The sequence below is a fragment of the Pezoporus occidentalis genome, unplaced genomic scaffold (genome assembly GCF_034315485.1).
Source record: "Pezoporus occidentalis ecotype Australia unplaced genomic scaffold, CSIRO_AGI_Poc_V1 ctg147, whole genome shotgun sequence".
NCBI lineage: Eukaryota > Metazoa > Chordata > Aves > Psittaciformes > Psittacidae > Pezoporus > Pezoporus occidentalis.
The window spans coordinates 1,098,736-1,123,800 of record NW_026913284.1 but is presented as its reverse complement, the minus strand read 5'-3'; the positions used below and the strand labels follow the sequence as shown (position 1 = coordinate 1,123,800).

General features: G+C 37.1%; 1 protein-coding gene across 4 annotated transcripts in view; it reads left to right on the top strand.

Annotated features, from left to right (window-relative positions):
- LOC134159449 (gamma-aminobutyric acid receptor subunit pi-like) overlaps positions 1 to 24,253 on the top strand; it is a 47,563-nt gene extending 23,310 nt beyond the window's left edge. Inside the window, exons 5-10 of one of the 4 annotated variants that reach the window (XM_062610380.1) lie at positions 1,294 to 1,511; positions 2,145 to 2,227; positions 6,637 to 6,774; positions 15,802 to 15,954; positions 16,832 to 17,025; positions 22,509 to 24,253. In XM_062610380.1, the coding sequence (XP_062466364.1) occupies positions 1,294 to 1,511; positions 2,145 to 2,227; positions 6,637 to 6,774; positions 15,802 to 15,954; positions 16,832 to 17,025; positions 22,509 to 22,820 (1,098 nt within the window). In that variant the 3' untranslated portion in view covers positions 22,821 to 24,253. The remainder of the gene's footprint in view (positions 1 to 1,293; positions 1,512 to 2,144; positions 2,228 to 6,636; positions 6,775 to 15,801; positions 15,955 to 16,831; positions 17,026 to 22,508) is intronic. The other 3 variants (XM_062610377.1, XM_062610379.1, XM_062610378.1) reach the window with 3 other exon arrangements.
- The last annotated feature ends 812 nt before the right edge of the window (positions 24,254 to 25,065 follow it).

Sequence of the window (25,065 nt, the reverse complement as noted above, 5' to 3'; positions counted from 1 at the left end):
AAAATAAGTAGAGAAATGCAGGTGTAAATCACAGCTCTCACATACAAACAGAAATTTGCTACTGAGTATTATTTGTCATGAAAGGAATATAGAACAGTCTTTATTTTCCAGATGGAATGTCTGAATCTTTCTGCATTTCAGAAAGTTATATATTCATGTGACTTTGAAGCCACTCCCTTTCCTTGTGATTAAACACAGCTGAATGAGTATTGCTTTTCTCTTACTTTTACTCTCTCACGTGAATTTATTCCAGCTGTGTTTCATTAAATTTGTGTAATTTATTTTTGAACAAACTATGAAATGGAGTTTTCTAATTAAAGATACTCTCCATTGGTACATAGAAATAAAAGGCAAAAATCATTAATCAGTCAATATTAGAAAATATTTGTGTGCTTTTGTGTCTATAGAAGTGTGTGCATATATAAATATTAAAAAAAAATATATTAAAAAATTAAATATATAAAAAAATTGTGTTTATATATACATAGAAATATCTCACTGTTTCATTACCCAGGTTTCCACAGAAATTGAACGTTAGAATCCCTCTCTACTTGGTGTTAGATAGTATTTAGAAAGGGGAAAGTAAGGTCACTACCTAAGATGAAGTTATCATCCTGATAAAAGCACATCAGAAAATCAAAATTTCATTAAAGGAGTGCTAAGAAATAATGTGATTTTACTATAAGACTTCAAAACATATTTGAATTAAAGGTGAATTCAGCTGAGAGCTATATTCAAGGTCTTTGTAAATTTGGTACAGTTTCCCTTGTGATGCTGAAAGGATAAATTGTGCTAAAAGCTTATTCACTGCTTATTCCACTAATTTCTTTTGTCCTTTTGTCTATCTGAATTTATAGAACTTTCTCCAAAGTTTTCTTAGAAAATGCATTATTTAGTAGTTTATGTGAACAAAATGATGTTTGCAGCCACCTACATAAATCATTCTAAGATTTAACGATTTACAGAGACAGATTATCTGTTTACAAAACTCTGATGACTTCAGTTGATTTATAGGCATGGATTTAGGCTAGCAGCTTTTACTGTAAAATTCCAATAGCTGTAAGAACAAAGTGTACTCAAGATAATATTCTGTAATGATGTCAGCCTCACATCAAGTGCTGGAAAATTTGGCAGTGCAAGAGCCAGTACAGCTGCTTTCATAGTGCCAGCATTTAAGAACAGAACATGGGAGTCACAGGCTATTTGTGCCCAGCAACTGTTTCCATACACTTTTGTAAAACAGAATATAATATAGGCTTGCTCTGTGTGATAATTTTGTTTTTTCTCTTTCAGGACTACACAGCTACCATATTTCTAAGGCAGCGATGGACTGATGAGAGACTTTGTTTCGATGGTAATAAAAGTTTAAGCTTAGATGGTCGGCTGGTGGAAATGCTTTGGGTACCAGATACCTTCATAGTTGATTCAAAAAAGTCTTTTCTTCATGATATCACTGTTGAGAATCGTCTTATAAGAATATACCCTAATGGAACAGTCTTGTATGCTCTACGGTATGTATATGCTGCATGCCAGCCTTCGTATTTGATGTGTACTTATATTTTAAACTTTACAAATTAGCGTAAGTTTATGCTGAAGAAACTTACCTATTTGTAAAAGTAGAATACACATGATCTTCTAGTTTTAAAAATATGCAGTGCTATTGACCCATATGATTAAACTTCTAAATTGAACAGTGGGTTTCATTTTCTTCTCTAAATAGACCCTTTTACTTTCATGCCAAATGCAAGAATTGCATTTTGCCATTCCAGTTGTTTTTCAGTGAAATCATCAAAGAGGAAAGCAAGCTGTGATGGTTGATTTGCATTATTTATTGCACATTATCATTTATAATGATTTTGATAAGTATAACAAAACTGTAAAATATGTTGCAAAATATCAGTAAAGGAAAATACACAGTGTGAGAAAGGAACAAGGGGTGGCCTTTTTAGGTTGCCATGAAATTCAGCTGTTCTGAAGTGGTTTCTTGTTTGGGATGCTATTACCAGTAAATACTAGATTTTTTCCTCCTCGCAATAGATAATTGAATGAACATATCAGTTTAATAGGGATACATGGCTTATTTTTATTTTTACTGATGAATAGTTTTATCCCATTAATAATTAGCAATACTCTTTTTTTATAAGGATCACCACAACTGTTGCATGCAGCATGGATCTGACCAAGTATCCGATGGATAAGCAGACGTGTACTTTGCAACTGGAAAGCTGTAAGACACTTAATCCTTATTATTTTTATACAGTTAGAAAAAGATCTGTGATCTTCTTCAAGGACTGCTAGATATTAGTATCAAAGAGGCTGGATTTTTTGAAGAAGCCAAGGCACAGTATGTAACCAGCTCCTATTGAATTGTAGTAGTATCTGAATAAAAAGATAAATGCAGGAGGCATTGCTGAAGATAGCATAGGTGTACTGAAATGCTGCCATGCTATTAATGATTAAACAAAATATCAGGAGATTATTTTGGGTTTGGTTTTGTTGCACAACCTGCAGTTATTCTGTTGGTCTTCAGGGGGAGTTCTTAGAGCAGACATTTTCCAGCACAGCCAAGAAAATACATTTTTCTTCTCTTTCGGCTAGTATGCATATTCCCCCCCCCCCCCCCCCCCCCCCCCGAGGTACAATTCCTTTAGGCTTTAGGAGAGAATGATATTAGAATAAGGCTTATTTGTAAGGCATAGAGTTCATGTTTAATTAATTTACTGTTTTCATATTGAAAAAAGGTATTTCATAGACAGTTCTGTTTTGAGATTGATATATACAGATAGTGCTATGACTTACTTAATTGCCTCTGTGGCAGTGCCCTGGGAAAAAAATGTCATCAGTTGATGGACCAAAACTAAATATACCTTTATAAGTTCTCATTTTAACAATCCATGTCCTTATAATTTTCATTAAGATATGCTCGCTAATACTTTTGAGGCATGGTGACTTTGCAAATACCCAAATGTGCGTGTTTCTAATTAGCTTTTTTCTGTTAGTCATATGACAAGACTCTAGGAAAATATTATTTGCATGGGATAACGTTAAAGAATAAGCTGTTCTGTAAGATGAAAATGCATGTTCCAATATATGTCAACACATATTCAACGTCTTTTGGGAGGTTTTTCAGTACTTGCCAAGTTTTACTCTTTATAATTTCAGAAGTGTGTGTATGTATTCTTTGTCTCTTGTTGATAATGACCAATTAGAAGATTGCAAAGTTTCATTTTGGATGGAAACAAAAGGAAATAAACCCCCAAATTTTCCTCACACAGGAGTCCCTCTAGAATCAGCACTTTTATAAGGTCTGTTTAATAAGTATTGATTTGAATGAGAATTTGGATTTATCTCTAATTTCCTTTGGAAGAGCATATTGGAAAATCAACATATATGGGTTTACATCAACAGCATTGCCTAGTGAGTCATTTAATATTTTCTCTGCTTCCAGAATGAAATATATATCCCACAGGAACTTAAAATTTATTTGACAGGATTAAAAAAATAATTCCCTGTATTATTGAAAATAAGTGTTTTCCCGAATGATTCCATCTGCTTTTTCAACAGCCCGCAAGTGTCTCTTGTCCAAGGGGAAAACATGGTAATGTCCTCACAAATGTTCTCATGGCATTGGTGTTTAGTTTTGAGGAAAACAGCTAGAAGTAATAAACACAAAAAGAAAGAGTGTGCCTTTAACTGTGGCCCTTTTTCTTCAGTGTACTGCAGTACTTTCTTTGAGATAAATCAATTTATAGATGAATCCTTTGTAGATAATCCTAGAATACCGCTTACAAATACCATTACCTGGAATTAAGAATTGTGAATGCAATGTACCTACACATCCACAGAAATACTGATGTTTATAAATAAATAGTAAAATATATAGCAAATATTTGAGCTGAAACAAAGGTTAGGCTTTTTGTTAAGTGATTACCAATGTAAAGACAAGCATGGAAAGTAATGACTTTACACAATAAAGCAACCCTAGTGGCCTTTGCAATGTGCTATTCTACGATAACTAGTTAATAGCATTTGTTGACTTACACTTTCTATGCAGCAAAATGCATCTCAGCCAAAATGTTTGTTGTTTTTTTCCCATTACTGCAACACTTTAGAAGGTAATACTGACATATGTTAGGAGACAGAATTGCCACTCTGTTGGTATTACAGATGTGACATGCGGGGACTTGGAGGGCTCCTGCTCGGTGCTGACAAGGGGTTCATGCTCTCTGCCATGTGGTAGGGAGCACCACCGTTCATTCATGCTGGGCTAAAGGCCTTTTTCCTCAGTTTTTCTCCACACAGCCTCCAGTCCAAATACATATTCATATTTTGGGCCCATCTCTGCAATTTAATTTCCTTTTTGAACTTCTCCTTTAGCATTTATTCAGTGAAGAGCCATGTGAAGGCACTTAACTTGTGCTTGACAATCAGGGGAAATTAAAATTAGCAACAGAAAGGTAAAAGAACTCATTTGTATTAGGCACTATGAATGTTTAATCCAAAATTTACTATTCCTGTAGTTAACCCTGTTGACATTAGCTGTTCGTACTTGTATCAGTGAAGTACAGGAATGAGACATTTTGGGTTTGAGGAATTAGTTAGAATAAAAACTCAGTGTCATATAAAGAGAATGGAGATTATTTGTAAAAGCCAAATAACACAGTTTAAGGATTTTGTCTCTATTAACTTTTAAAACATTTTATAATTAGTAAAATATTAATCCCCTGAATAAAGAGTAACTTTGCACTGTGCTGTTTAACTTTACTGACTATTGGGAAGACTCTCCCAAGAAAATCTTTCACAAATAGAGCTTTGGAATTAGTATTTTCAATTAATTTTCATAGGAAAAACCTACTATTGTTCAACTAATCAAAATAATCTGGAACAAAATTGGCTCTATTAAATCAAAGCAACCTCCATTTGGGGATATCCTTGTTATCGCCTTTCCCATCTCACACAACTTGGAAGACTGAATATCTGGTAAAATAAATATTTACTGTGGTGCTCTCTAGTTCTTTAGGCTTTATTTAAATATCTGCAGTTCATTTATACTAAGGGAAAGTAAAACGAATCTATGCCTGAAATCATGCATAAAAACTGTTTCTATGAACCTTTTTGTTTTGATTGAGGACAATGCAATCATTTGTTTGTAGGAAATGTTACTTTTACTTTTTGTCTCCCAAATCTGAGAGATTTCCCAGCATGTGGTTTTAGGGAATTGAAAACTCAGCTTGGATACACATACTTTTGGCTTAGTCTTTTGACACAACAGTATTTTAACTTTAATTGCTATATATATATATGATAATGTGAACAGAGGTTCCTGGTCACGATACCTTTTCAGAAAACTGCCAGTGATAGTGAAAACAATATATGCATTTAAAGAGTCATCAGGGAGAGAGCACTTCCAGTTGATATTGTCACTTTAATAGGCAACGAGCACAGTGTTTCCTTGAGATGAAATTTCTGAACTCCTGTTTTTCCTGCATTAAATGGCTGTAGGAAATCAGGTCCTTTTTTGTCATTGCAAGAAGCAAAGCCATTAACTTGAAAATATTAAACTGTCATTTTTATTTTAATGCATCTTCTTTTCTGTGATTCTAGCGTTTTGTTCCTTTTGCAGCATATACCCTTGTGCAATGTATTGCATTCTTTTCTCACTGTAATTTGCTTACAATTGGCTGAAGTCTAAAAATAATCATCTGCTCATGTTTCTATCTCCTAAACTTAGCACTTGCACAATATAAGTCTGTCAAATACAGGAATGATTGATCAAAGTAAGCTAAAGGAAAAGCTGTTCAGATGCTCCCTGTTAACATGTAAATTGCATTAACATAATCTTGAATTAATCATATACACTAGTCTGAAAATTGCCTGCCTTTTAATATAATGGGAAAAAGCCACCGAGGTATTTTAGCTATGATTGTGCTGCATATTGACAAGTGTGTGCAAAATACAGTTGCCTTCTGATAGATGATTCATGTCCCGTCTCAGCTTCTAATTACTACTTGAAGGTTAAGAGGATATCTCCTGGGGCCCCTGAAGTGTGCCACGCTGTTGAGCCTGCAGAAACGCAAGCATCTAAACCGGTGTCCTTGGGAAGCATCCAAGCTCCTAAGCCAAAATATAGTCCCAAGTAATGACCCAAGCCCAGTTCAGAGCACAGTGCCTGCACGCAGCAGTGCTGCTGCTCTCCTCACGCCTTCATTTCTTTGGGAATGGGGACCAAATGCACTGCATCAAGAAACAGCATCCTGGGAAGCAGCAAAGAGTGCACAATGTTTGGTTCAAATGCTGGCAGTGCTGTAATTTATGAAAGCTTTATTTCTTTAAAGCTTAAGAGCTTTTGCCTTGAGAATACCATGTGGTACTAATCTCTTTTACTAGTTTGTCATTTATACTAGACTAAAAGATACAAAAAAGACCACCTCCAAAATGTCAGCTTTTAAATTACAAGACTTCACATTTTAGTGGGAGTTTTGTGGCAAACAGTCATTACACTCTGCCAAACCGCGTCATTGTTTATGTCTAATTGTACTTTCAGGCAGACAAATAAGAAACAGCTGAACCATAAGTGTGCTCAACACAAATTATTGTGTAAAATAAACACGTTTTTTGGCTTGCGTGTCACTACAGGGGGTTATAACATCAATGATGTCATGTTTTACTGGACTAGAGGAAATGATTCAGTTCGAGGTTTGGACACACTCCAACTGGCACAATACACAGTAGAAGACCACTTCACATCTGTGTCTGAAGCAGTATATGAGACAGGTAAGAACACCCTTATAACACTTTCTAGGTACAGTTTGGAAAATGGCTCTGGAAATGGAGCAGCATTATGGAACTGAGCACATGGCTTTCTCTTAGGATTTGACAGTTTTAATTTTCTACTAGGTTGTAATCTTGAAACTGTAAATACTTTTTCAGTTGCTACCAGCAGAGACCAAGCTAATCTAAAGATTGAGAGTTTTTGAGCATTTCTTGGAGGGTACACATTACCTAAAGAAGGATAAACAAAGTATTTACTACTGTTTCTGTGTAAAGCCAGAGTTCTTGTGAAGGAAGAAGAGTCTGTAAATTGGTCATTTAAAATGAAGAGAGATGGGGAACTCTGAGTACCCAGTTCAGAACAGTTTCCAGCCTCCTGGAAACAGCCATTCTGGCTTTATTAGGGAAGTTAAATGCCTCTATTCACTCATGGAAATTTCTGTGAATGTGCTGGGTGCTTGAACAACTGCAAGAGGTTGGTTTTCATGGATAGTGCTTGCTATCCATGTAGGAGTTGCTCTTTATCTGCATCAGCCTCTGTCCAGCCCAGGGAAGGGTCAGAAGCATTTCCTCAGACCTGTTCTTTTGCTGATCTTAGAAAACCACTGTAGAAAGTTTCCTCTAACACCAGACTTACCCTCAGGAAAAAGTCTGCTTCTGTTTATTTCCCAGTTTTCAAAAGGGCTTTCAGAGAGTTCAAGACCTGCCAAACCTGCTTCATGCTCTTTGTGTTACTCTTGGGTCTTTCATTGCTGCTATTCACTGCCTACTCAGTTTCTCTTCTGCTGAAGTCAACAAGCCAACTGGTGTTCTTTAAATGAAGACACACACACATCCTTAAAACCTGTAGTTTCATCAGGATATGTTACTAATTCTGAATCACAGGAATATAGTTTCTCTCTTCCATTACTGGGTAATTCTGCTTTAATAATGCAAACAGAGAAACTTTGTGATCTAATTTCAGGTATTAATTCAGGCTAAAAGTCAAAGTTCTCTAAATAGATATAAAACCAGAAATGAAATACATATTAGCAGGCTCCAGGATGGCAAAGTATCTTGCTCCTTAAATAAGTGACATCTTCTTGCCTTCCTCCTCTTTACAGCTTCTGGGTAAGCAACATCAGGTTCAGTCAAAGGAGAATCATCATTTACAGCTGTTGTGCCCAGAAGGGTATTAGGACCTGTTCACTTTACAGGAAAATAGGAAGAGAAAACCTGCTTAATTCTCACTATCTCCTGTCACAGAGTCCAGACTCTAAAGCCAAAAAACCTTCTATTATTTTTTTACCAAATAGACTAAAATCAATTTCCAGTTATAACTGAAGAGACATTATAGGATGAACTGTGTTTGTCTGCTCAGTAAATGATGCTGTCTTCCTCCATTTATGTTGGCAGGAATCATATGTATAAAGTCAAAAGCCACTTTTTCTTGTAATTATAGATTTTAACTTAATGTAACTTAATTAGATTAAAATTTCCCACACCTGCTTGTTTCAAATCTCCTTTTCAAGAATGCCGTGTTCTCAAGTGCTGTGCAGTACTTTTAAAATGAAATCTCATAATCCTTTTAATTTTCTATTGAGTCATTATGTATTAGGTTCTATTTCCTACAATTTTTATTTTCTTTTTTTTTAATGAAAGCAGTGCCTACTGAGGCCCATATTAAAAGAAAAAAACAACCAGGTTATGGAACGATGCAGTTTTGAAATGAAAAATGATGTTTTGCATTTCCTTACTTTATAAATAAGTTACATTATAAATAACAGTTATTTATAACAATTGCAATTCAAAAAGCTACAGATAAAGATAGAAGAGAACTGTGTGTAGGATTTCCTAACACAGCAAAAAAAGCAATCAGGATTTGATACTCTGTGAACTTGAACAAACAGTACAGATGCTGTGCAAGTGCAATGTTGTACAACAGTGCAAAACCTAAGTTCACGTACAGCCACTGACAGCCAAATTTAAAATGTAGTCAGCAAAATTCCTGCATAAGTAACTTCAGTAAATTTAAGAAAAGGGCGTTGTGGATTAATCTTGTTTGTAGAAAAGCATGTACCAACAGAATAGTAATCACGTTGTTGTAACCACATAATAGTAAGTCACTTTGAATAATGTTAGCTAGGTTGCTGACTATGGTTTGGTGTTGATTTTGTTTTGGTGCAGACCAATTTCATTTTGGACATGGGCAAATTAATTGTTAGAACCGTTTTCTACATGTCTCCATCTACAGTCCTTATTCTGACTGCTCTTGGACCCCAGACCCATGGGTGCTGGGTTTTTATTTTAGCTGTGTAGCCACCACCACCTGCATTCCCAGAGTAATAAATAGTGGTATAAAAAAGCTTTCCTATTGGAAAAATATAAAAGCAACAAAGGATGGTTAAAGTTTAGCTTTTTGTGTAAATAATCATAGCAATAACGCTGAAACATACTCTAAGAATTCATTTAATCTCTTCTCATGTTGCAAGGCAAGGTCATATATATCTACAGCCTACTTCCTGACAGATGTTTCAAGGAGTACGTTAGTCAAACCTCTAAACTGTCTCCTTCACAACCTCCCCAGATGATTTTTTTCTTCCTGGTGATTATTACATGCATATTTTCCTCATGCCTAATCTTGATCTCCCTTGCTGCATTTCAAACCCATTATGTGGATATGGACGCCAAATTTCTTGTTATTTTTCAGCAGGTCTTTCACTGTTTCAAGACAAATATATCTTTCTTTTCATCAACAATTTCCCTCTTTTTAATATATATGGCCAGCTTTCTAGGTCTCCTGTCTTTGCTGTTGGTCTCTCATGGTATTATTCTTATCTTTGCTGACATGCAGCACCCAAAACTGTGTACCCTGTTCCCATCAGATGTCCTCCAAGGTGTGAAGAGTTCACTTAATGCATTTGATGAACTCTGTTCCTCTTTATCCATTCTGGGTTATTTGCTTTCTTGCAGGAATTTTTTTTTTTTTGACCTTGTTCATATTGTGATTCCTTCTAATACTCCACCTCCTTTATTGCCCTGTAGCTACATATTCCCTGTACTCTGTTTGGGGAGCTGGTAATCCCTAGCTGAGTGTAGGACTTCGGACTTGCTTTTGTTGAATTGCGTCTTGTTTTACTCAGGTTGTTTTTGGTAGTTGTTGGGAGAATTTTGTATTCTAATCCTGTTCTCTAATGTGGTAACACTCTTCTCTTAAAAGACTCCTGGTATGTCATCGTGTTTGTCAGTGAGCAGTACTGGGCCCTGGGCAGACCCCATGTATTCCCACTCAGTAAATGTTCCTGTTTTCAAAGCAAGTGATAGCTAATTAATCTCAGTTAACCTTTTTAATTGGGGAAAGAAGCAAAAATGTAATTTAATACTTGAGACTAATTGGCTGTTGATGGCTTTTCTTCTGGTCTGCAAATTTCCTGAAGTCTTGCTTTCACTACTGGAAGTATTCAGCAGCAGCAGGAATGAAGAGGCTCAGCTTGCTCATGTCTAGTCTAACACTGAGTCTTCAGCCAGAAGGCAGGGAGAGTTATGTCAAGTAGTCAGGGCTCTTGGTGCACATCCCCACTTAGAGAACCGTGAAGGCAGCAAAATGACATAGTCAGATGGTATTATTTTGGCAGAAAGAGGGAAAGAAGAGACAGAAGCATAAAGTCAGTCTCTGCTGCTTGATGCACAAAAGACAAGACATTTGTCCTCTTGAAAAGGCAAAGGGAGCTGGCTGCTGTTCCTTATCTGCAGTCACTGCCAGGGTTTTGATATCTATCACAAATCCTGCTTTAGCCTCCTTGAGCTAGAGGCCATCAGACCTTGCTTAGCTGTGCAGTGCTGACACTGTTTTGGCCCCTGGCCACTCCACGTTATTTGCTTCTCAGGTGGGGGCAGTACTAAGCCAGTAGTGATTTGTTCTAGTTTATAATTAGTGAACTGAAAATCAAAAAGTATACAAAATATATATAAACTATAAAGGGTGTGTAAGAGTGTATAAATATAACAGACTCCTACACAGAGTGTGTATTCATCAGTCACAGTCTCTTTCTCTTGAAATACAGGCATTACCTTGTTTTGTCCTAGAGGCCTATCTGCAGTTTCCCAAGGCTCAGGAGGTTTATTAGATAATAATCATCCTTTTCAATCAAGGTATATTGACAGCCTTAGCTTACTGCATCAGTCAGAGAATTGCACTTCAGTTGCACAACTTATTTGTTGGGTAAAAGCAGGACACTACTCATTCCTTTGTAAATGAACAAACAGTAAAAGATTGCATACTGAAAGCAAGATTTTCAGCACATAGTTAAAGCAGTAGAATTCTATTTAAAGCTTTCCTGTACTGTGCCCTTAAAAGGTCTAAGAAGAGAAGATGATGATGCTTTGGTAGAGTTACACTGACGCACTTGTGTGAGATGTACATCACACATTTTATCTGGCACCCAAGGGGTTAGCATGCATATTTCATGATAGAGAAGAATGTGCCTTTGTGCCTGACTGCACATCCATGTGCAGGATACCAAAGTGCTTCTTACATAAAGAGTGATGTGGAGCAGTCTTTTACTAGAGTAGAGTTCATCAAAAAGTCCACAGGAAGTAACCGTGGGGAAGATGCTCCCATCCTGTAACACTAGAGTGGAAGTTAGGAGCTGCTGAGAGCGTTTATACAGCATCAGTCCTTCATTCAGGTGCCTCTGTTGTGACCATTTGCTGATCAGAGGGCAGCAGGAAAGAGCAGAGATGCAGCGTCCTGCCATCAGCCAGGAAGAGATGTCATAGAAAAATGGGATAATAAAAAAATGGATGACCTAGAGTGATAAGGAAGCCTGTTTGTTTAGGTCTATATCAATTTCTCGGGCAGTGCAGTAATAGTGTTAATAAAGTTACCAGTATTATGGCAAGATCTATATGAAGTTGCAGATAGGCAGTGCTGTAAATGAGGATGCTGTTTTTAGAAGCCAAAATCCAAACTTCAAAGGCAAGTTATAAAGAGGAATACATTAGCTTTTCTTGCTTTCAGAAAGATCTATTTTAGACCTGGACAGCACCTGCTCAGCTACTGGTAAAGTCTATGCTGTTATAATTTTTATGATACTGAAACAAAAGTAGCCAATTGGAACCAACTGAAATTCACTTTCTTTCATGTCTACTTTAGTACTGTGAGTTGGGGTAGGTATGCAGACTGTGCTATCTAATTTGTTCCTTATGTACAAGCTAGAGCTACTGTCCAGTTTGTACTTCTGCCATCTAGTAAATTCTGTAAAGCCCAAGTAACTCAGCTTAATCTTCTTTTGCTGTGGGGTGACCTAAGTAGGTCATAAGTAGAATAGCTTACCTTCTGGTAGGTGTAGTGTATATATACTGTCAGTCATTTAAGTTCAGATTCATCTGAGAAACAGTAATTTGATACTTCGTAAGCGGGTAAGTGATAACATTATGCCTTTGCTTCATAGATAGCTATTTGCACAGTGATTATTTCCATCACATTATCAAATTGAAATCAGAGCTGTCGCACACTGAGGTGACATCCATCGAAGGCCAGAAACTTACAGGAAAAAGCATCTTCTTGCTTGCCTAGAAAGGTGGGACCAGATGATCTTTGAGGTCCCCTCCAATCTGTGATTCTATGATTCTATGCAATACTTTGTTGTTAATAAGACTCAAGCAAGGGGTAAACTTGACAGTTTTTAGGAGTCAACTTGAGCTGTACTTAACTGTAGTAAAGCCAGGACTAAGATTACATGAACCTATTTCACTTTTGAGCTCGCTGATGGCAGCATAGTCTCAAATGTGCATATCAAAGGCAATGAGATTACTATCTCATATGCAACTCATGTAACAGGAGTATCAATTTTGTTTCTTTTTAAAGATGGTAAATTTTGGTACCTGTGGAGTGTAAGTGAAAAAAGGACTGTAATACTTCCTTATGTTCATTTTGTCCCACTGCTCATTTCTTTAGCAAGGTGTATGTATTGCATACTTTTTCTTGATTGCTACTTCCTTCAGTTTATTACAGAAGTTCATATGAATTCTATATATAGGTTGCTTCAAAATTTCCTTTTTAAAAGGTCTTCTGAAATCTAGAGAAATGCTGATGCTATTATTGTCATCATGTCCATGATGTGTCTTTGGATTCTGCAGAAAGCAGAAAGCCTTAAGGTTAGAGAAATGACTTTTCTTTGTTCCCCCAAAAAACCACTCAGCTATAAGCTGTTACATCTCTATTTCTCTTTGTTATTCACATTACTTCAGAAATTTCTGGCATCAGGAAAAATAACACGAAAGAACACAGGAACTTTCAAAGAGCTTGTCTACACTTGGAAATTGCAGCAAAGTGGCAAAATGTTTGATATTTTGAACTATCTTCCCATGAACACACTTGGCTTTTATACAAAGGTGACTGGATGCTAATGAGGAGACGGTATTTCTGCATGGCTATTGTGTATCAGCTATTTCAGAGTTTTCCTTCTTAAAGATAAGCTCGAAGGCTGAACCACAGAAGCCCCCAAGTACCTGTGGTACTCTGCAGGAAGCATAGTCCAGTCTCTTCACTCCCCTTTGCTGGGTACATGGAACCGCATCTTGCCCTGTGGTCAGCACAGAAACAGAAGACAACTTTTGTGGAGGATTGTTGATGGTTTGCACCCTCTGTAATCTCACCTGACCTCTGGGTTGACAGCCTTCCCTCACTTGCAGTGACTGCGCCATTGTCCTTCTGTGTGCTGGCGTCTACTGTGCTGCAGTAATGACAGTACAAACACTGCAGAGAAAATTGTCTGTTTCTTATTTTAAGGTATCTGCTTTGAGTTCTAGTTAAATAGCATTCTAGAAGACTGCAAGCAAAATTCATAAAATCCTTAACAGTTTTTAATAAGGTTTTAAATGATTGCTCTTGCGTACTAGGAAGCCACAGATTTACAATTGTCTGTACAACCCTAATTCTCTAATTATGCTTTATGCTACAGTCTTTCATGGTACAGACAGGGTTTTTTTTTTCACAGTGGTAGTGCTTGATTTAGTGCAAGGATGAATGCAGACAGAAGCAGAAATAATGTTGCACAGTGAACTGTAAGTTTTTCATGTCCTAAATTTTGAGTGCCTTACTGTGGTCTGCTTACATTTAAAATCAATTTTGGTGGGCAAAATGCCTTTTACTGAAACAACTGTATTGGTAAAAATCACAGTATTGATAGAGTCACAGTTGATAGAGGTACAGTAATGTAATGTTTCTCTTTTCACATAAAAATTATGATAAAGGTGTAAATCATCTTTGTCCCTCCTGCCTCATGGAGATAAAGTCTACTGTCCATCTTACTATCTTTCTTTCTATCAGTCAGAAACTTGGGGAACTCACTATGTTGAACTTAAAGAGGAATCCTAAATACAGTGTATTTGTACATTCAGAAGGAGAAAGAACTGACTACCAAAGGACTATTTAGTCCAGTAGTGAAGAGGCAGAGTCAATGCAGCAGAAAACTGAAGTCAGCTGAGAAATTAGGCATTAATTTTTAACACACAGAATGATTTACTTAGAGAAATGGTGGATGCTGCATATCTGGATATCCTCAGATTAAGTATAGATGTCTGTGTGAAAGGTGAATTCTGTTCCAACCAAAGTGATTGAGTTCAAAGCAAGGCATAATTGGGGAAATATAAATGCCCGTGGTTAGAGTCAGACTACATAGTCAATTCTTTCTGGTTTTAAGAATCCTGTGAAACCTTGTTGTTCCCTCAATGCAATTTATACAATACTTTTAAACATGGAAATTTAACCATCCATTTGCTAGCCTGGGAGCAATAAGATGTTTCTTGGCATCTGTTACTTGCACTTCAAGCTTTTAAAAGTACTTTTATTTGACTTGATGTCTCACAGTGCACCTAAGGGATGCACAAATAGGCTGTCAGATCATATATTGTTGTTTCTAAAGTGCATTCACCATTCCATAGTTCTGTTCTGTCTCACAGCATGCAGCATTGGAAATGAGCATGGGTCCTGCAGACCATAATCTGTTGGATTAATACAGATGAAGGCAAAGCTATCTGACGACAGTGTTTTCAAGATCTCACTGATAATCTGGTGTGAATGTTGTTAAAACTGATGTCATTAAAACCAAACACTTTAACACTTAATTTTGAACTGGGAACTTCAGATTAAGTAGTTTTTAATCACATTTAAATTAGCACAAAGCAAGTTTTTTCCTTACTGTGATCTGTTTTACTGGTAACAGTTTCAGATCCTGTGCTTCTGCTGCCCAAACATAGCCAAATTTTGCTCAGTTACTGAGCTGGATAACAAAGGCTTTGCTTGCCGGTGTGCTGTCCCCTTATTAAACCCAATTCCATATTTGACTCTGTGAGTCCAAATATTCATCTTCTGGAAATCACTCACTCAGAAGCCAGAACAGTGATACTACTCAGACCAACACAAATACTTCAATGCACTCATGCACTCATGTAAAATAAAAAACAGATAGTGAAGATGCAAAGATATTGTTTGGCTTTAAGTGAAATGTAAGAGGTAGGCCAGCAGTATCAGAGAAGGTACCTTTAAGCCACTTCTTGAGCAATAGTAAATGAAAAGAAAAGCAAAATAAACTAGAGATGTGAGGCAGTTAAAAGTAAGGACCCATGCTAACTTCATGAAATGACAGTTGCTTTTATGCTAGTTTATATAGTAGCTCATTCTTTATGAATAGCCACATCTAAATACATAAGTGATTTCAAATTTCCTTGCCTTGTGTTATATAATGAAACATCCTTTCCACACATTGGTGAATTTATTTTGCATTCACTAATTCTCACTGAATTTCCAATTCAAGGTGTCTTTAATGAAACTCTGGATATCGTGACTGGGTGCTATATATTTTGATTTTATCTGTTAGTTCAATTTATAGTCTTCATGATAGAATTTTTCAGAGCTGTGTTTTTTTCAAGCTTGTTTGTTAGGCTTTTCCAGCATTGTAGTGCACAAAAGTAGTACAGGTTGGTAATTTAAAGAACTTTTAATGAATTGCACTTTCACAATATTTTTTTTTCCTGCTCTTTCCACAGGACGTTACCCAAAACTAGTGTTTCACTTTGAACTGAAGAGAAACATCTTGTATTTCATACTAGAGACATATGTGCCATCAATCCTGTTGGTTGTGCTCTCCTGGGTATCATTTTGGATAAGCCAGTCATCAGTTCCAGCCAGAATCTGCATAGGTGAGAAACTGATGATAAAACACAGCAAACCAAACCAAGAGCTGGATCATTAAGATGCTTTCTTTATTGCATATACATGGCATCCACTTCAAATGTTGCAAATGCCTGAGTTTTATGGAATTAGTTTTCTAGTTTGTCATCTGCAGTACATCCTGAAGACTCCCCTTAAAGCCTTGCTATTCTTTTCCTAAGAGAATGTCTTCAGGAACTACAGGAGATTTAGAGGCAGGGGAGGCTGCTGAAAGCAAAGGAAAAAAAACCTCAGCCATTTTGGAAATAATTTCAACATATTCAACCACATGGTATGCAGAGACAGAATTGTGAGACTTTTGTGAGGTTTAATGATACATACTAATTAACAGATTAATAATAAGAGAATTAAAAGAGATTAATTATAATTAATTTCAAATAAAGGATATTCTGAAAGGGAAATAGTGCAAATCAGTTTTGAGCAGATTGCAGATGGGGTGGGGAAAAAACTTCCTACAGAATAGAGGAGAAAGAAGAAAGAAAGATTTCACATCAGGTGGGCAACTGCATTGAGCAAAATCATAACTGAATATTTTCAAGGGATCATTTGCACAGTATTCCAGTAGTAATGTGTTAATCATAAATATACATTCTATGACACCAAAATATCTCTCATTTTAATTTCCAGTCTTCTCAGCTTTACAAACACTTCTCATAAGTGTTTTTAAGCATTTAACTTGAGAATCACAAGTTCATTTGAAAGTCTACTTTCCAAAGCATGACACATTAATTGCTGTGGCATACTAGATGTTCAGAGAGCCAAAACTGTCTTGCAGAGGGCCCTTGCAGTAGAGGCCCTCATTGGTATCTGTGTTTTATCAGAAGCTGTATTTTTTGCATTCCACAGGTGTTACCACAGTACTGACTATGACAACACTGATGATGGGAGCCAGGACTTCACTCCCAAACGCTAATTGCTTTATTAAGGCAATTGATGTCTACCTTGGTATCTGCTTCAGTTTCATCTTTGGAGCACTGTTAGAGTATGCAGTGGCTCATTTCTGCACTTTGCATCGACTCAGTTCAAAGGAAGTTCCAAAGGTATTTTAATTTTTTTTATTGTTATCCTGCAAAACAGACTTCAGTGATACCTGCTAAACAGAATGATTTATCTTAGCACTAATGGTAAATACATTTAAGGAATTTTCTATTTTGGAGTAAGGGCAGTGAAATCAGAATATCCTTAGGAAAAAATAGCTGTATAACTGGACCTTTCTAGAAGAGATCAAACTGATACACCTTTCCATAATGATTTTTTCTTTGGGTATGGACTTTATGGCCATTTATCAAATGATGTGCTAGATGTTTCGCAAAAATCACAGGCAGTTGTTGTCTCCCCCGCAATGGCATACATTTACAGTTTAAATATTAGAATGAGATTAGTGACTTAGTCTTATTGTAATACAGCAAAAAAGGAAAAAAACAATATCACATTCTGTTTATGAAACCTTCTGTGCATGCGTGGTACATGGGTCAGTTTACTAGCAGGCAGCCTCAGTTATTAAGTGTATATAGCCTTCAGCTTACACCTCCTCTTTCAACATCTGCAGCTGAAGCTCAGACTGGGAGTCACTTTCTGTTCTGCATCATTATTATAGCAGCACTTTTTGCTGCTCTAATGAGCTTCTCACAACCATGAGAGACTGTGAAATAGACTTAAAATAAAAAGGGATCAAATCAACATAGGCATTTTTGAGCCTGGTGGCTGTCATCTTGCTGAAATAATCAGGAAAGGTTCATGAAGAAGTTTTGTCACATCTTCCATCTTCAGTGTTTAGTTTTCATGTAAGCAGTGAAAAAGAAATCACAAATTGGAAGCTGATTGTCTTGCGGTTTTTAATGATGGGACAGAATCTAGTATGCATGATAGGAAAAAAATTAAGCAGTTTATGAAATTTCTGGATGAATAGATAAATTAAAACATAGAAAGTGAGAATAACAGGAAAAAAAGGCAGAAAGAAGTGTGGTTGAGCCTGTGTGGATAAATGGCCAGAAGAAGAAAGACTGTTAACTATTTAGGCCAGTCTATAACAGAACATCACAAATGCCTAATCAAAGCTCTTCAGTAGGTTCAAGAAATAGGATATTAAGTTCAAACCAAGTGGAGAAGCCTAAAAACAATGATGATCATTTGTTTTGTTTGGTTTTTTTTTTGTCTGGTTTGTTTTTTTTAATAGCTAGGTAGCTCAACAGTTAATATGGGGGTTTGGCTGTTTGCATGATCTGTCATTAAATCTAGGTGTCTGGAGAAGTACTGAAAAAAGAGCACAAAGCTACCCCCCCCCCCCCGTGGATTTTAAAAGACATCTGATGGGGCAATATCTGCAAATGGGCAAACACTCGTTTTGAATGAGGGTTTGAGTGGAAAGCCTGAAAGTAATTTTTCTTGGCAAGGTAGCATCAGTGATAATTCCCTCTGAGCATATCCATCTTGTGAAGTAAATGGTTGTCATTTTGCTCATACAGCAGAAAAAAAACAACAAGAAAGGCAACTTATTGGAGGTTTGGGTAAGAAAGTGCTTGGATGATTAAGCATCTTTAGATCTGTGAAGGGCACTTAAAACTGTCCTTGCTTCACCTACCTGTGTCAGATACCCTTTCATCTGGGTCACAGGTGCTAGTGCTTGCAGGTGGGGAAGACATGGGAACTTGCGGATTTGAAAGATGTGCATAGAAATAAGTTGAGGTACAGCTCTAAAATGAGGAAGGAAGAAAGGCTTAAGGCTATTGTTTTTTGAAGGACTTAATGACTGGAAGGAATGGTCTGTTACTTCAGGCATGTTTGCAGCCTTCTGCTGTGCATCACGAGTGAGCAAGCTAGTCCCTGACCACACAAACACAAGTGTATAAGGGAAGGAGCAGTTGGTTTGTCCGAGATCAACTCAAGACACTGCAGAATAAGGAAAATGCCTGTCGTGCCATTTTCCTGCTGTACCCAAGGACAAGCATTGCTTACTGAGCAGGCTGCCATGGAGAGCACACCTGACTTGCATTTCTTATTTCTCACTGTAAAAAAGCAGACTATCACAAGGACAGAAGTACCATATAAAATCTCGTCATTGTCTAGCAGGTGCTTAACAATTTCTGTGTATTATCACCATATGTTTTCCTCATTATTGGATTCTCTTGTGGACACAGGTTAATTGGAAATCTCACTTCCCAGTTTGTTATTCTCATATGTGAGCTGATACAGAATTTGCGCTCAGAATTATGTAAATAAATGTAACCTCTGGCTTATACAGGAATTGTACTGGTTTGCTTTCCGGTTTGCTCTTTAAAGCAATTGGGCTCTGGCATATCAGGTCCCTTTGAAGCCCTTGGGATCTCTGGTTTTGAATATAAACTGGTGAAAGTGCTCATCATATCCACACTCTTGCAGTGTCTCATATCATGTTAACCAGAACCCAGAGAGACAGCTTCAAAGCTAATGGCAAAAGCAGAGGAACCACCTGCTGAAAGGAAAGTCAGGCAGAATATTCCATTCACATCAAATGCATCTCAGACTTCCTAAACAGAAAAGCTGCGTCTCCAGAATCCTGAGTTATTCCCTTGTATTGCCAAGGTGTGAATTGTGCCCTCTTAAAAACCAGAGGATTCCTTCTTGGACTTCATCTGTCTTTCACCTAAACCTCTGCCTTTTGGTCAGAAAGGAGAAAGGTTTGAAAACTGAAAACCAGGTTATAAAGGGCAGTGTTCAGCCAATGTGGCATTTCTGTGCAAGCAATGTGCAGCCTGTATGAACACTGTGTAAGCTCCAGGTGGGCAACACTCTAGGTTGAAATATTTTTAAGCTTGAGCACCTTTACTGTTCTGTGGAAGTGACAACTTTCCTCAATTCTGTTGGCTGTTGGATGTCAGCAAACACTTCAGTTACTATGAACAGCAGCCATAGTTGCAGGTGCCACATATAGTGCTTTTCAGGTGAGGTACAGTACATTTCATGGATGTTACCAATTTGGTATTCTGACAGAACCCTCCTTAGTGCCAGTTGCCAGTTTTTCACTGTCAGCTGGAATCCAGGGAAAACTTAGTATGACATTTAAAATTAGAGCCACAGTTGAACACCTGCAACACGAATTATTATTATTATTTTTAATAATCAAAGCCAGCCTAGTCTTTTATCACATTCAGTTCTCCATAGTGAGTTAGAAAAGTCCCTTGATAGCCCAGGTTTATAAAACTGCAGGTTTTTATAATCTAACAGTTGTAGTTCTCCTCAAGACTACTTTTCTCCTTCTCACGCAACGTGATACAGCACTTTTGCTGTAAATTTATCTCTGTTCGGTGAGAGCCCTGCTTTGTAACACTGTAAACAGAATCAAGTACATATACACCATGTACGGTATTTTCTGCTTAAGTACTAACTGCCTCTTGGGAAGTTGAAGGGAGTTAAGAACAACCTAATAAAGGTCAGCCTCCTGTGAATCGTTCACATGAGGTTGTGTGAAAAGAAAAATGGCACGTACGCAATGTCCTTTCATGCTCTGCAGTAAAACTAATTCTGCACATCTTTTAGCCAGGCCTACCTGAGAGACAAATAGACTCTTACGCTGAATAATGCCCCAAATCCTGTCGTTTCTGAAATACAGATTTTGTTTTGCTCTTTTTTCCTTTTCTTAAAAAAATGAGAACAGGGGAAAAAGAAGTCAGGACTCTTCTGACAGGTTTCTTTATTTTATTAACTTTTGAAGCGCTGAGTGCATTCATTAGGCTGTCACTCTGGTGCCTTGTTTCAAGTGCTAGGCATTGCTGACAAAGGCTTCTCTGCCATCCTCAGCGCTTCCCTCAGCTGCGTGAAGTTTTTGAAGCAGAAGAGCTAGGTATTTGTCACAGAGGTAGGCCCCAAGTAAAACTCCAAGTTTGAGATTTAGTACTACCCTGGAGACTGTTTAAGGTTCAGAATGGAATTTTATGGATTGATCCTCTTAATGGTTTATAGGCAGATTTTTATCCTGGCCTTTGGTTTCAAAATGTTCACATAGCTGTGGGAGGCTGGGTAGAGGATGAGCAAGGTTTTGTAGTCAAGAGTAATTTTAGGATGATACGTTGTGTTGAGCTACATTTTTCTCTCTCAAATAAAATATACTGTTTTTTTTTTTGGCAAATTGAAAGTGAAAAGCAGTAATAATCTATTTTTCTAGCTCCATCTGTTCTGTTTCACTGATTCACAGCAGTCTGAGGGCATTGTCCAATTTTCAAAGATGTTGCTAATTTTAAATGATGAAAGGCTCAAGAACTGTGCCATCTACGAGTACCCTGGGCAGAAGAGCAATTCTGCACTGGCATGGAGATTACTCAGGTGGCTTAATGAGCTTTCTTTGACTTTAATAGCTGGGATATTTCTAAATGAGGTTTTTGTGTGGCTATACATAGGGCTGTACATCTCAACTTTTCCAAAGTTTTTGTCTAGTCTCATGATGTAAATGGAAAAAGCAGATTGGTCAGAAGAAAGAGATTCTGCATTCCATGTTTCACAAATAATTTTTTTAGCCTTTTTCTACTTATGCACCACTCACTGATTTGGAGAAAATTAAAATTATGTGACACCTCCTTGAATTAAAATGCCCCCTCCTCCAACTGTACAAATTTAGATTTAGTTTAGATACATACTTGGAGCCAACCTTTGTAGCTTTGGATCTGCTGGTGTCTCTGCAGTATCCCAAACAAAACTAAATACTCCAGAAATTTCTTGAAAGTTTATGTTTAGAGCTGAAGATGCAGCTGATGTCTAATCCTGTGTCCTCTGAGTCAGTAACAGTAAAACCGCTGACTTCAAAGAGTGAAGATTTCATACATGAACTTCATGGCTCTGGGCCATTTCTAATCAACAAAACCCACCAGAAGGCTTATATAGAAGTCTCTAAAGAGCTGTCTTGATGCATTGAAGCGCTTAAAAACATGCTTAACCTTTATGTAACTTTGAACTTAAAGCATGGGTTTCAGGGCTTGAAAGAAAGTACATGAGCTATTTAGTACTGAATTACATCTTTATGATCCTCTTTTTTTGTGCTTTTTTTTTTTTTTTTTTTAAGTGATTGGATTTTCATCACAAAACCCTAGGAATAGAGTAGCTAACTGCACAGAAGGAAAGTATCTTGTATTCTGGAGTGCTTGATTTGGGGTGCAACCAGCTTGACTAGGTGGTCTGGCAGCTACCCCACCTTCTCCATTTTCAGATTGGGCTTTGCTTTACCCATGTTCTAGACCCTGGCCTTTGCCGGTATTTCCCCTGAGCAGAAGACAGCTTAATGTTGTGCATTTCATGAATTTGCTGCAGAGTTAAGTAAAGCTTAGTGGGCCATAGGAAAGCTTTTGCAGTAAGATGTTGTTTAGGTCAATGTTTTTCCTGTAAATGGAGGCTTTGAAAGCTGAAAGGAACTGTGGTGTGCATAGGTGATCACCCTTGAAATCAGGGAGCAAGCTACAGGAGCTGTCATCAGAAACCCCCTATTATTTGCTGTAGATCTAAAATAAATAGGCAATGAAACACACACTTAAGTACCTGCTATTTTGTTTCCTATAAGGATGAGGATGAAGAGGCTGAAGAAGAGAGGAGTGGAGTCTTGGCAGCAGTCACTAACAGTTGCAGTACCCCTGACAATATAAACAAGATCGATTCAAACAGAAGCAGCAAAACCAACACTGACAGAAAAAGGGAGAGAAGTAAACACAGTGGGTACACTTCACTGATGTCAGTAATGAAAAGACTTTTCTGTATCTTTGATTGCTTCCATGTTAAGAATCCTTACCACATAGACAACTACGCCAGATTTTCTTTCCCGTTATCATTCATCATAATTAATGTGTTATATTGGGTATATTATTTGTATTTTTAAATATTTTAATGTGTAAAATCGGTTTAAAGTTTAGGAAGTGGATATGGGAGGGGAGGTTGCAGAAGAAAGAAGTTGCATTTGGATAAAGGGATATGAAAGGACATGCCGTCTTTTCAAGCATTTCGGTAAAGTTTCTTGTTAACTCACTTTTCCACTGTTAAATGACTGTCACCCAAACCTGACTTTCCTATTAGCATGCATGTCCCATATTAAACTATTTATCAAAGGGCAGTAAGTCCTTTAAAAAAAATTGAATTGTCAACTTTGTAAAGTGAGAATTACATTATACTATATATGTATTCAACTTCATTGAATACATTTGAAAATAAAAATAATGAAGTGTTGTTTTCCTGCTATGCTTCTCCTTCTAGCTTTGTCAATAATGCATAAATTTTCCAGATCATTTGAGAAAATGTATAATTGCAGATAAAAGTGGTTTGGCTTCAGTAAAAAACAGTTTTGAAGGCAGGGGCTATCAACAGAAGCCAAACAATATATATATCTTTTTAAGGTCACAAATATGTATCAAGAATCTCTCCTACATCTTTAGACAGAACTCCGATAGGTATTGATGACATTTTTGAGTAAGTGCAGGACAGAATATAGAAATGGACCAGATCCAAAACATTTAGATCCAAAGAGATGCTTTTCCCAAATGAGGACATACTTAGGTGTTGGCTGACCTTTGAAGGAATATGGCCATTTATCCCGACATTTATACCCTGTACTCTGCTCAGTCACAACTGCCCAGGTAACTATTATGCAGAGAAACTATTTGATATGCTTCATTTTCATCTTAGCAAATTCTTCCTGAGTAACTTGTCATTAAAAAATTCATACAAAGGTGAAAAAGCTTGCTTCTTGACTTGAAGAGAAAACCCTGGCTATGCAATAACTCTTGATGAAAAAGAGAAACTTCTACATGGAGGAAATCATGACCCTTATGAGAGGATTGTTACATTTGATGGAAAACCGTAACAGCTTTTCTGAGTTGTTACTTCACTGAAAGATATTGTAGAAGTTACTGATAAGGCAACCTGTTCCTTACACTGCAGTCTGGAAGTTTTGAAGCACTTATAATTATACCTTTTTCCTGATTGTAATATATGTGTGGGTTGCATATATGTGTATAAATGTGTATATGTGCTTTTATAGGCTGTATACCTCGGCATTTATGATTATCTAATACACTGTACGCATAAAAATGCATTAAATAGCCCCCCTAATATTGACACTTTTTGATACACCTGTCTACCAGTGTGCTGCTTGTGAAGAGCACTGTTATATGAGCAGAAAGAAAATGCAAATTGCCAGTGTGGGTTAGATTTGCCCGGGCTCACAGCTATATCCATGAAAATCATTGCATGTTGGTAAACAATTATTAATAGAATCTTCTTAGTATATGTATTATATATTTGTTTATATACCCATATATATATATGGGTTCAAACTTAAACAGGGAAAGTTCAGGCTAGGTATAAAGAAGAAGTTCTTTACTGTGTGGGTGGTGAGGCACTGCATCAGGTTCCCCAAAGAAGCGATGAATTCTCCATCCCTGGCAGTGTTCAAGGCCAGGCTGGGTAGAGACCTGAGCAACATGTTCTAGTGTGAGGTGTCCCTGCCTATGGTAGGGGGGTTGGAACTAGATGATCTTAAGGTCCTTTCCAACCCTGACCATTCTATGATTTTCTAAATGAGTTTAGTACCAGAAGCTTGTTTCTCTATTGTTATATGTAATGCCTCTTGCAAGGCTTATTGAGGCAATGTGACTTTAGGAATAGCCTAGTGACTTTTGGTACCTTGTTACCTTGTGGCTATTCTGATCTTCATGCATTCAAGAAATAAAACCATGACTTGCCTTGTTAAGGACAAGTTTAAAAAAAAAAATAAATTATTTTTATTTAGCATTCTGCTGTGCAGATTAAGCTTTTCATGAGAGTTTTCCTTCTAAATGAAGTGTGGAGCTGGACTCTGAGATCTCTTTCCAGTTCTTACTCCCATAAAATTTGCAGAAGGCATGTGTGTGTAGTACAGGAAGCTCTGTATTTAGTTTCTTAAATTTGAACTTTACATTAATCCTGAATCTTTTAAAACATTTATTTCCAAGTTGCAAATTACTGGTTGTGTTAACACCAAATTTGGGATTTACAGTTTTACTACAAGTGTAAAGTAAGCATTTAGAGTTTTGTAGCTTCTGATTAACTTGGAGATAATTCACCTTAAATGTTCTCTTAGAAAGCTGTTG